Source organism: Vitis riparia, chromosome 19 (genome assembly GCF_004353265.1).
Source record: "Vitis riparia cultivar Riparia Gloire de Montpellier isolate 1030 chromosome 19, EGFV_Vit.rip_1.0, whole genome shotgun sequence".
Classification (NCBI taxonomy): Eukaryota; Viridiplantae; Streptophyta; class Magnoliopsida; order Vitales; family Vitaceae; genus Vitis; species Vitis riparia.
In genome coordinates, this window is record NC_048449.1 from 24867985 (window position 1) to 24881694 (window position 13710).

The 13710-nt window shown below is 33.1% G+C and overlaps 1 protein-coding gene across 1 annotated transcript; it reads right to left on the bottom strand.

Annotated features, from left to right (window-relative positions):
- Positions 1 to 6701: 6701 nt before the first annotated feature.
- Positions 6702 to 10232, bottom strand: LOC117908728 (NAC domain-containing protein 86-like). Its single transcript, XM_034822417.1, has 4 exons — positions 9894 to 10232; positions 9504 to 9781; positions 8304 to 8657; positions 6702 to 7307 (listed from the first exon to the last, which is right to left on the bottom strand). Exons 1-4 carry the CDS (start codon positions 10048 to 10050, stop codon positions 7107 to 7109), a joined length of 990 nt encoding a protein of 329 aa, XP_034678308.1. The 5' UTR covers positions 10051 to 10232; the 3' UTR covers positions 6702 to 7106.
- Between the last annotated feature and the right edge of the window lie 3478 nt (positions 10233 to 13710).

Here is a 13710-nt window from a genome sequence, read left to right on the forward strand (position 1 = left end):
AGACACTTCTTAAATATTCTTGCATGAATATCCCTTAGTAAAATGGTGTTACACTAAAATGTCATATCATGGAAACCACCTAAGCCATTTTACTTTCTTACATTGTTATTAAAACAATACAGAGGGAAGCTACCCTTAAGGTTGTTTACACCATCAATCATATCCCTTCATCAATTATAGGTGGTTTTGGAATATCCAAAAACATCCATTCCAAGCCCTAAATCACTAGGGTGCGTGCATCTATCATATTAAATATTAGATCTATATACAACAAAAGCATTCAAACATAAAAATCATATATCTAGGGCTCAAAAAACTTTACCTTCAATCTAAATATTCTCAAATCAATTCTAGTTGATGAAGCAAATCAAGAATACCTTGCAATCTTCCACCTGATGGCTCTCTCATAGACCTTAGTACTAGAGAAAGGTGGCCTTCTCTCTCTACAAGAATAGAGACTATAGAGCTCTTTCTCTCTCTTTGGAAAACAAATGGCTAAAAATGTCTAACCGAAAATCCCTAAGAGAATTTATATAGACTTCTTTGTGAGCTTAAGTGACTTAAACTCATCTTGGACTTGGTTCATTTAATCTAATCCACTAAGTCTTAATTAATTAATTAACTCTATTGAGTTTTAATTACTTAATTAGCCCAATATAAAAAGATTATTCAAAAACTCTTGTGCAACCTTGTATTTTTACCAAACACTCTTATAAAAAAAAAACTTATAAATCTTTCAAAAAAAATGCCACAAAAAAAGTGTAAGCTTGAGTAGAAACCATTAGGACCTTTGGAAAATATTAGTTCTCTCGTAATCCAATTTTGAAGTTGACCCAATCTCCTACTACAAAGAGTCAACTAAAATCCAATATCCTATGAAAACTATATCAAGAAATAAATTGATTAACCACTACATGCATGAAAGTTTCTCATGAACTAGGGTTCATAATCTAAATCATCTTCTTAAGATTACCTTTATTATCAATGAACCTCATCCTCTTATTGTATAAGCAATTAACGCACTCTAACTCACTAAGAGCATATGTCAAAGTCTACTAAAAGAATTATTGTGCATGACTACAAAATCCATGATTACATGTCCTTAAAATCATTCAAGAAGATACATTAAACTACAATAAATGTGAGATTTAGTAACAATTTTTTTTTGCCTACGATTAAAATTTTGTTACTAAGTATTAATGTTACACTATGAAAGAGAGATTTTGTTATAGAATATTTTACCATTAAGTTTTATTTATACTATTTTTTTTCATTGGAGAATAGGTGCAAAAATTGTTGCTCCCACCATATGGCAAGAAATTTTTTTATGATGAAATACATATATTTGTTTTATCATCAATTTTTAATTTTTAATGATGAATAATTTTGTAATTAATGATGAAATATACATATTTTTTATGATATTATATGTTACTAATTTTCAATTTCTGGTGATGAAAATTTTTTGGGAAAATACATTTATTTTTTATAATTATTATTCAATAATAATAATATTAAATTATGCAAAAAGAAATGAAATTTTAAAGTATAAAAGCACTTATTCTTTTGTGACAAATTACTTTGTCATCAAAGCTTCTTCTTTTTTTCTTTTTCTTTTTTTTTTTTTTTTTTGTGATGATAGTGATCGGTGGGAAAAAAAATGATAGTGATTAGTGACAAAAAATAGTAATACTTTTACATTTTTGCTACATATTTGAGAACAAATATTTAAATATATAACAAATATTTTTTCAATGCAAAATATATAACAAATGCTATTGTGGTGATATTTATTCATCATGGTATAAATTTAAAATTTTCTACTCTTTTAACATTTTTCTTAAAAGATAATAATATTTGTATGTAAATAAGAATTGATAATTTTATGAAGTTTGATTTGAAATCTTTAATTTTTTATTATTTTATTGATATGACTATAGAAAATAATCCTAATTTAACATTTGTGTAAAGATAATTATAATGTTTAATATAATTAAAAGTACAATATACTTTTTTAAATAACGAATAGTTCATAGATGAGATGGAAGTGCTTTCAAAGTATGAGTCTTTAGAAATTGACTCGATTGTAAAATATTCCAAAATGATGAAAAATAAATTATCATTAAAAAATATTTTTCCACAAAACTAAATTTGTCACCAAAAATACCTCTTTCATAATGAAAACTTTCACAATAAAAAATATGTATTTGGTGATAAAATTGTATTATTTTATTCACAAAAAATATATATTTCGGTGATGAAATGATAGGATCTAATGACAAAATTTTACTATTTTCTATAACCATTTTTTGCATCATAAAATTTTTGTTACTAACACTCAATTTTTCATGAGGAAACAAAAGATTCATAAATCATGACTTTCAATGACAAGCTTATATCTATGGACCTCATGATGAAAAAATTTGTCACAATGCTCTAATAGTGACAAATCATTGTATATAAATGATGAACACTTTTGTAGCAAAAATTAATATTTGTTGTAATGGTTGTCTCAAACTTATGAGATATCATAGTGTCTATCTTGAAAATACTAATTGTCACATGCCTAATCAATAGTGACTCATAGAGTCTTACCCATAATAGTTCAATATTTTCTCAAGGTTGAGAGTTCATACAACATAGTAAATTAGCAAAATCATAATTACTTAATAACCAATGTCATAACTCATCATGAGTCTTATCCAATGTGTAACCATATATACTAGTCCATTCACCATAAAAAACTCATCATAATAACCAAGACAAGTCATCCCTCTAGGTCATAATGTTTTGTAAGAAAATTCCAAACTTCTTGGCAATTTTTTATGGTTTTTCAGGATGATTTTGAGTCTATTAGAGCCTCCATACTTCATCATATACTCTTTTCCCTAGTGTTGATGATGTCTTAGCAGAGTTAAAGGGTAAGGAAACTCAAAAAGGCTCTCTTGTGTAGTCCAAAATGGAGGAAGGTCGCTCTATATTTGCTTAATTCAACACAACAACAAAAAACAAATAAATAATCTACTTTATCAACAATTACAAAACTTTAGCAGTACAACTTAGTTTCCACCAAGAAACAGTATTAGAATATGTCTAAGGTTCTTTGTCATTATTATCATCAACTTAGTCATATGAAGCATAATTGTCCAATGAAAGAAAAATCTCCTTGAAAGGCTCTTCATTTTGGATACCTTACATATCCTCCTCAAGATCTCGATAAATAGTTTTCTTATCCTACTCTTAGAAAGTCCTTGTTGCCTCCTTGAAACAATCTTCAATTTTTTCTCTTGATAATCAACTTACGCATTTGAGCTCTAATAAGAAATTGGGTCATGTGAAAACTAAAAATTCTTCTTTTGTATAAGTAGCAAACTCGTTAAATAAGTTGTGTTACCTTTCCATAAAAATGACTCCTTTTCTAGTTATCCTTTTGATTTAATTCATTTTGATGTTTGGAAAGCTTCTTGAATGCCTAATGTTGGGGGTGCTTGTTATTATGTCATTTTTTTTTATAATTTCTCGTGTAATACCTAGATTTATCTACTCAATTCAAGATCTAATTTTTCAAAATTTATGAAGAATTTTCCACCATGATTCAAACTTAACCATTTTCTAAGACCATAAAAGGATTTCATGAATATTCCATTGGTGAATACCAATCTAGATCCTTTAAGGAATGGCTTGCTTCCAAAGCCAGGCTTCCTACATCTTGTTGCACAAATATCCCATAGCAAATTGGCATTGCTAGAAGGGAGTATCGTCATATAATGGAAAACACCAAAGCCATATTACTATCAACCCTTGTTCCTAAAGAAATTTTGGGGGAAGCTACCCTTAAGGCTATTTATACCATTAATCATATCCCTTCACTAATTATAAGTGGTATATCTCTTAATAAGCATGTTCTTCAATTTGCACCTAATTACTCTAAACTCCATGTTTTCAGGTCAACTTGTTTTTTCTAGCTTCTTCCTAATTAAAGTCAAGTATGATAAAATCCAAAAAGATATAAAAAAAAAAATTTAGTAAAAGATTGGATCGAGTTTAATTGCAATTCAATTTAGGAAACGAACAATAATTACTAGATTACAAAGTATCTATTGTTGGGAATTCAAATTTGATTTTTGAGTAATATTTACCATCCGAAAAGAGGAAAAAATGGAGTCTTTGTATAAAGAAATACGTTGAGAAATGGCAGATGTATAAAACTTTTCAACGAGATAGTCCTTTTTCAACTCTATGTTTTCTTAAGCTATGGTATAAGACAAAAATTGTTTAGATGTTATGATCCAATCTTTAAAAGACTTAAATGTTTTGTCTGTCACCATGTCTCATTTTGTAAAAATATAATACTTCTTATCTTTGTTTTGTGACTCCAGTAATCTACCTCTTGATTTGTTCACCTTCCTTGACCCATCAATATTGAACTAAATCCAAAAACCAATCAACATTTATTGTCTTCAATTCCCAATCATCACAAAGAACCTTCCAAACTTGACAAACCTTGTTTTGAGATTGAGTCCTTGGAGAATGATCAAATAACTACTTCCCACAAACTTCCTCATCCATCAAGGACTCGTTTTCCTCCACAACGCTCACATGATTTTCACTGTTTTTCCTTGATAATTTTATCTATTTATGAACCCAAGTCATATCATGAGGCATCATCTAATCCTTATTAGCAAAGGACAATGGATGAAGAAATAAAGGCATTGAACAAGACTCGTATGTGGGATCTTGTCACATTACATCCTGGAAAATTTGTAGTTGAGAGGTACAAAGCTAGGTTAGTGGCTAAGGGATTTACATAGAAATATGAGGTGGATTATGATGATACCTTTTCTTTAGTTGCTAGAATGGCATCTATTCATTGTCTTATTGTTGTGGATTCCATAAGAGGATAGCAATTGTCTCAAATGAATGTCAAAAGTGCGTTTTTTTAAATGGTGCACTAAAAGAAGTCTATATGCAACCTCTACTTAGACTATAACATTTAAAAAAAAAAACAAGTTTGTAAATTGTGTTGTGCTTGGTTTGAAAATTTCAGTTAAACAGCTTTTGGTTTTTGAATTATGCAAAGCCTTTATGATTTAGCTTTGTTCATTTGATACTATGATCAAGGTATTGTGTTGTTTCTCTCTATGCAGATGATATAGTGGTTAGAGGAAATGATATAGATAGAATCAAAGATTTCAAGGCTCACCTACACAGCTTTGATACAAAAAAATCTTTAGACCATTGCGTTATTTTCTGGGGACTAAGGCAAGCACATCTCTCACGGGTAATATTTTGTCTCAAGTAAAATATGCTGTGTCATTGATGGAACAATTCTTCGAGATCCCACTCCATATGAACAGCTTGTTGGAAGTCTCATTTACTTGACTATCATTCAACCTGACATTAATCATGTTGTTCATAATATTGTCAACCAATCTATGCCTGCACCTTGATCCATTCACTATAATGCAGTATTCAATCTTTCGAAATATACATGGCATGATGAATCAAGGATTAGCATTTTCATCTAATTCCAAACTTGAAGTTCGAACTTATTCTGATTTTGACTAGGAGGGTGATGGAATCTATCATTGCTTCACTATAAGGTTTTGCATTTTTTTTTTTTTTAGGTGAACATTGATCTCTTGGAAAAGCAAAAAGCAAGTGATAGCAGATCACTCAAGTGCTAAGCAGAGTACAAAGCATTGGTTGGCACTACAACAAAGATTATTTGGTTATGCCATTTACTTGGTGATATAGGTATTGAACCACCTTTGTCCACTTCTCTATATTGCCACAATAAGAGTGTCATTCAGATTGCATACAACATTAATATTTTACATAAGAGGATAAAACACATTGAGATTGATTGTCATTTTGTTCGGCATAAAGTTTATGTTAGTTCAATCTCCGATCACATGCCTTCTAAGTTGCAAGTTATCCAACCAATTGATTCAATTTTTAGTGTTCAAACTTTAGATGTTCACTCTTGACCCATCTTAAGTGTGAGGAGTGACGTTGAAATATATCGGGTGTTAAAACATATTGGGCAGCATTTTTCATGGGCATAAATTGCAGGATTGGGCATATGGTATATTAGTTGTATGTATTTCTTTGACTTGTACAATTTCCTTCTTGCCTTGTTTCGTTTATTTCCCATTCTCTAGAATTTTTCATCTCTAAGATTTTCCTTGCACCATTCTACACATCAGATGTATTCCTCTTCTTAAAGATTAATAAGATATTCAGGCCAGCTTTTTCTCATTACTTATCACATTCTTTAGTGGACTGTGGACAAGCTTCGTGTACTCTATAACAATATTTTTACTGTGAATATAACAAACTGTATGTACTCTACATACCCAGTTGTCTACTGTGACGAACTCTGGGACCGATAGAAGGGAGATCACGCTTCAAGTTCAAAAGACAAGTACATGGCCCAATGTCTTCCTTGCATGCAGCCAATCTCAGGAAATAACATCTATACCCCAGAGGCTGGACTGGCCTGGTTGCTTGGGGACCATGAATTGACTTTCCTAATTTAAGCTCCCAATTAAGCATGTGGCTTCCATTGGGAAGGTACACCTAGAAAAGAGAAGCTTGGAGAAAGTTATCATGAATTACACTATCCGGGTCCACGTTGCTTTAGTGCTCCATCAACAACTTCATGAAATGAAACATGTAATAAAAGGAACAACAAACGCTAAAAAATTAATGGCTTTTCCATTCCCCTTCCAAAATTTGCCCCAGAAGTTACAGTATAATGAAAAAAAAAAAAAACCAACCCATTGAACGATACAAACAAAAAAAATAAATAAAGGAAAAATGATTGTATGCTCCAACTGTCATTCTTTTATGCAGTACATCAGTGTAACGATCCTTTAAAATCATTTAAAAGCTCGACTCCTATTGGTAATTTTCTGACAAAAAACAATTCCCCATTTTTTGTTATTTAACAAGAAAACACAATTTTCTATCTTTATGCCAATGAATTGTAGTGTTACATCATTTGTGAGAGAATATGTAATTGAGTATGGTCTTCACTTGGTGAAGTGGTGGATCTTTTGTTAGGATAATGTATAATTGGGTAGGGGATGAAGTTCTCCTGATCAGAAGAAGATCTCTTCCAACAAGCTTGTTGATCCTCTCGTGTAATCCCTGTATTTGTCATACATCATGTAGTCATCAATACTTTCAGACTTCGATGTCTTTGCCTCTGTTATATTTATCTGTGGGAAGTCTTCTAGTGCTAAGGGCGGGTAAGGAAGCTGATAACGCGGCAGGATTGTGCAGTCTGGCATTTCCATATCCTGCAAAACATTACAGACAGATCGATATATATATATATATATATATAACACCATCTATTTATTAACCTCCAAGGACGCTGCCATGGCTGCAGAATTCAAGAAAGGCTCCTATGGCCAATAAGAAGATTAACATTAGAGTAGGTTCCTATCAAACACTCGGTGTATAGAATTATACGATCCTTTTTCTTTCCTCAAAAGTAGTTCCCTTTATATATCAAAATGATAGAACTAAAATAAAATAGCATGTGGTTTCTTATCATTGGTAGCTCGAAAGGCCTAGGTTCTGAGTAAATTAAAAGTAATAAAGGCCCCCCTTCTCCAACATTTTTTTTCTGTATTTCTGATGAATATAACAGTACCAAACCAGATTTCTTAAACGGGAAATGTAGCAAAACAGTTGCATAATGTGGGAGAAAATGGAGAGGAAAGAGTGTGAGACAGTCAAAAGAAGTTATAGAAAATGGTGAAGAAAGCTAGTTGAGTCGGTCTAAGAGATTTTTAGTGGAAGCTTTAGGAAAAGAATGTGAGTTTCAGCTCCAACTTTTGTTACTTTAAGATCGAAAGAGACCTCTAAAGGGCTTGTTTTGTGGGCCAGTTACAACCAATTAGCCCACTGTACTTTTCAAGCCAGTTTGTATGTGTGTGTGAACACGGCCTTAGTGCAGACTGGAAGCCTATAAAGTTCACAAAATTATATGAGTTGTGAACAAGACACCTTAATGAAAAAGCGGCAATATGATGAGACTGTACTCTTGGCAATCGAGAAGACTAGATAATGACCTAGGAAAAGCCAATTCGAGAATTGACCTATGGCTTATCTAGAGAAATTCTTGCTGTATATATGCTTTTCTCATCTTATGCTATGTTCTGGATGCCTTTTCTGATCCATCAAAATAAGATTTGGAGACAGCTTTGCAGAAAAATGCAACCACACTGAGCCTAACTACATACTTTCAGGAAATATTTCTCATCATTGTACCAAGAAGAAGATTGTACCTGAATTAGATCTGAAGAGTAGTACTGCACATTGAGAGAGTACAAATTAGCTGAACTGTTAGCTTCATCTGAGGGAAATTGAGCTTGTAAATCATCTGTTACACCAGTTTCAAAGGGTGTTCCTTGAGTGATATCCGACGAAGAAGTGTCAGATGGAAATTTGGGGCAATCTTGCTCAAAATTCTCATCTCCAGCTTCTCTTCCCTGGGAACTTTCAATTCCACTTGTGTCATCCACTAATAAATGTTCCTCTAAGCCCCAAGCCGATTCCTTCCCCACATTTGCTTTCTCTTCTTCCTTGTTTTTGCTCACATGTATTGTCTTCTTGAAAATGCGGCATAATGCATACGAATCCTGAGTGCAAATCATTTAAATCAGTTACATTAGTAAATATATACTCAATGAACATAGAATAATTGTCCAAAATGAGTATGCAAGAAAAGAATAACTTAGAAAGATCCACGAAAGCTGGTTCAAAAGAGGGGAGAAAAGGGAAATAGCAGATTTTTTTTCTTTGGAAAAATGGTTCAAACGGTGAAAACAAAACCCAGAAGAAAAGCAAATTAATGAAAGTGTAACACCAAAAATCTAGAACTAAAGGGTTTGGCATCATAACAATCAACTGTTTAAAAGAAAATGATAAGAAGAAAGAAAAAGAAAAGCATCTTGAAATGGTGATATACATGGTCTAATGATTGAATCAATCAGTTGAGATCTGCAAACCTATTGACTATATGATTGCAAATCCTCTAAGCTTTACACTGTCTGTCGACTATGCTTCACGTAGAGGCACTAGGGAGATTCTTTTAGGATCTTAGTTGCTATCACTGAGAACTCTCATGTTGCCCATTTCAATATATGTAAGTCTAGCTAGTAGTTTTTAACCCTAGAAATGATAAGAAAACAAGGTATATGTATACATTACCATTAATTCCTCTAGACCCTAGTGTTACAGTGCACAAACTGCAGATCCCCTTTGCCACAGTGGACTGATCAAGATCACAAAATTCACAATACTGGGGATTAATTAAATCCATCTATTCATATCCATATGTTTTTACTTGATTCAATTATAGGCATGCATTTTAATAGATACTGTCCAAAGAATGAAGATGATGCAGGGATTAATTCAGAATGGATGTGATCAATATCCACCAAAAATTTGGCATGTGCAGAAGAAGCTAGCTACAAGGGTTATACCTTGAGAGAAGAGGTGGACCCACACATTGAATCAATGAGGCGGTACTCGTGCATCACCCAGTTAGTCCTAAGGCCATGGGGAGCTCGACCTCTATAGTATACCAGAGTCTTCTTCATGCCAACCGGCCGCTTCTGAGAGTGCACTGCCCGGTCTTTCCCAGTGGCTTTCCAGTACCCAGCTCGGGTCGCCCGGTTAGTTCTCGACCCATTAGGGTACTTTCGATCCCTGGGACTGTAGAAGTACCACTCCATATCTTTGCTTGGTAAAAATGATTTATCTGTATATCAATGAAAACATCATATAGAATTCATCAAATTAAGATTAGCTAGGCTGAATCAATGCATTTACAAGTGGTTCAAATATGAAGTACTGCATATATATATATATACCTGGCAAATCCCAGGGTTCACACTTGTAGAGATCAACCTCTGGGATTATTTCAAGCTCAATGGTGCCACCATTGATTTTTCGATCTAGGTAGTAAGCAACAAGCTCCTCATCAGTGGGGTGGAATCTGAATCCAGGAGGAAGACTCATGGGAGCCATTGCAGAACTAGTAGTAGTGATCAAAGAGAAAGAAAGAGAGAGAGAGGGGGGGAGAAAGAGAGATTGGGATTACACAATGAAGGGGATGAAATAAATAAGCCACTGTTGGGATCAAGTTCTTGAAAATGACCCTTGTGATTGGGGACACATTACAACGTTGCCACTGTCTTTTACAAGGAAAGGAGAAATGGTGAGTGGTGGGATTGGCAAATGTGGAGAGAAATGGAGGGTTGGATGGGGAAATGAGAGGTGGCTTTTTAAGATTCTAAGTGTGAGGTTCTGTGTGAAAACCCTGAGAGAGAGGATAAGAAGCTTCTCTGTGCTTTTGTCTGCTCACAAACTAACAAAAAATCAGAAGCCCCCTCCAAAGGCTGCGTGGGCCACTCACCGCCCACTGCCCACAGCACGCGATACTAGGCCCTCTTCTCTTATTTTATTAACACCTACCACAGTCTACAATCACATTCTACTCTTATTATAATTACATTCTACGATTTTTATATTTCTCAACTGTTTCCTTACAAATGTGTTTACATTTGTCCCGTCCCTCACATAGTTTGATTTTCATGTTTCACAATGATGAGATGCTTGCCACTAGTTTTTTTCTTAAATAAATTTGAATAAATCCCACATTAGTTCTTTTTCTTAAATAAATTTAGAAGTATTTGCATAGATTACATATCATGGATATATAGATAAACATAGGTAAAAAAAAAAAAGAAAAAGAAAAAAACTCTCAAGATTTCTAGTTAATCAGAACTCTAATCTTGTACATTAATTGAAAACCTAAAAATACTATTAGATAGTGTCCAACAAACATATATTAGACTATTGCCCCCTGTCACATGCCCCCATGCATACACGTGCATGAAGAGGCACGTTATAACTTAGTGATTATAGTTGAGAGTCATACCTATATATATATATATATATACATGATGAGGCAAACTAAAGTTTGTGAATTATAGCTAATTAATGAAGAGATGAGGGATCAGGAGATTCAAACCTTAAACCTTTAGTTAACCAATATTCTAATAACTTGTTATGCTACCAATGAGCCCACAATGTATAAAATACCCGAATAGTTTCACTTATCACATTCATATCAACACATCATAAATCAATGTATAATCTATAATATAGAACATGTCACCTCCTTATTAGGCATTTACAGCAAATCAAATTCCTTTCAATAACGAAATATTACGAAGAATACAAACACATGCATGCAAGTACTAATTAAGCCCAAAGTAAATTTTCATCATTCTAAATTAATTTGTTGTTACAAAGAATAAAAATGATACCTATATATAAAAGGACATATATAGGGGCACAATGAAGGCATCCCATTAGCCATCATATAAAACAATCCCCCTCTAGTATCTGAATAATGTATTTGCACTTTAAGTACACAATACAATTAATCATGTTAACCTTTTCCATGACGGTGGCATATATGCTATATTTATATAGGCCATGCTTATTTGAATATTGAAATAAAGAATTCTACCTTCAAAGGCATGGCTAATTAGAAACAAAACACAAAATCTTTGATTCAATTGTTCAATACTTTTGTACTACATTTCTATAACTTAATTAATTCTAATTAGACATCGGTTGGCCCACTATAACACTCATAATGGAAAGAAGAAAAGTATAGACAATATGATCGAGAATGTGAGGATTTGTTTCTATATGAATCAAAAAAGAAAGTCTAAAAGTTTTCTCAAAGGAATTTGAGTTAAAAATTGAACTCAACTATCAAAGATATGTTTCAAGTAGTTGATGTCAATAAATGTTAGAAATTAGGATTCAAGGGGGGAAAATGGATTATATGATCCCATTAGAAGCGAATGGTACTTCAAAATGATTGCATGTAATTAATTATGAAGAAAATCAAGCAATTTAAAACTTAATGATATGCTTTTGGCTGTGAACACATGATTCTGTTCATTGAATAAAGTGAGATATAGATGGGGGCGATGGGCCATATGATGGGGGCCATGAGATAATTCTCTTCTCTCTTTAATCTTTATCTAGAGCCCAAAGGGAAAAAAAACACTTTTATCATTCAACAGTCGATGAGTTTAGCAGGGGGCCCTCAGTAGCTGAACAAATCTACCTGGCACACCGTCACACTCAACTTTTTCTTTTTATATTTTCTTTCTTATTTTCCAGTCATCCAAACTACTTTTTCTTTACTGTTTTTTTTTTTTTTTTTTTGGTCGTTTGTGGTGCACTTTAGTTTCCTTTCCTTAAAATATCATTTTCATATGGGTAAAGACAAACTAGCCACTTTAATGATTACAACACAACACAATCTTTGACTGGTCTCCCTCACTCGTCACCCATTACCATGGGTTCAAATTTTGTTAATATATTCAACTTGGGCACTGAATTGAATGAAAAACATCAGATTTGGAATGATCTGTGAAATGGGTTATAATGGAAAAACTCAGTATTCAATTATAAGTTTGTCTACCATCTTTTCAGGCTTTATGTGGGGGAGAGATGGAGCTAGGGTTTAAGGGTTTTTTTTTTGTAGCTGAAAGATCCTTTTTCTATCTTTATAAAACCTTGCTCCACAATATTGATGAGTAGAGAGGAACGTACACACCTCTCAAGCTTATGTGACTTAAGCTAGCTTTTGATTTGCATAAAGAGATTCCAAACCCATCTCTTTTGCAATCAAGGGCTAAGGAGCAAACTACATAGTTCCAAAAAAAAAAAAAAAAGTAGACTCTGATTCATCACACAGTTTCAGTTTTGTTTCTTTTGCTTTGCCATTGCATAGGTTGATCTTAAACCCATATGGGACTGATGGATTCAGTCTTTTTTTATTATATTAGTGAAGAGGAAGAAAGAAAAAGAAAGAGAAGGAAGAGAGAGAGAGAGAGATCTAAAGCCATGCAACCTTTCACACGATCATCAAGCTATAAGGGGATAGATAAAGCAAAGAAGGGGAGGTGGGGAGGTGGAGGTGGTAGAATTGGGTGGCTAAGAGAGCACCTGATTCCCATGCATATGTCAGCTATCATTTTTCTTTTTCTTAATTTTTGGACCACAAAAGACAAATGCGAAATGTTAGAGATTCTTCCTTTTATTCCATATATATGCTATGAGATGTAGCTTTCACCCAGGTACTTAGCCATCCATGCTGCCGGCCCCACTACATATATGCCTGTTTTTACATTAATTTGGAGTAACATTTAAGTGGCATTTTTCATATATACCTCTTGTTCGTATTAGACAAGTAACAAGTCTTTGAAATGGGCTTCTGTGGCTGGGATGTAACGTATCATGCATGTGCTTTAATTTATATTTTTATTGTCAGCTAATTTACCTTCAAATTGGAATCTTCATATGATTATCAAACTCGTTTTTCTGAGAAGCTGTTTTAGTTCCTTTACTCAGGTTGGCCGAATGCATATTAATGTACAGTGTTGGACAGGAAATTAAGATTAATTTGAACCTAAATCAACTTTGATTACAAATTAATATGAGTCATACTATAGATCAAAGGGTTGTTGGAAATATTTCTTATGTGTAGACTTACATAATCAATGTGATAATGTCATAGATCAATGTTATTTTATTTTTGTATTGTGGTCCATAATGGGGCTGGACACATATTGTTGCTTGATTTTTTATAAGCTCACC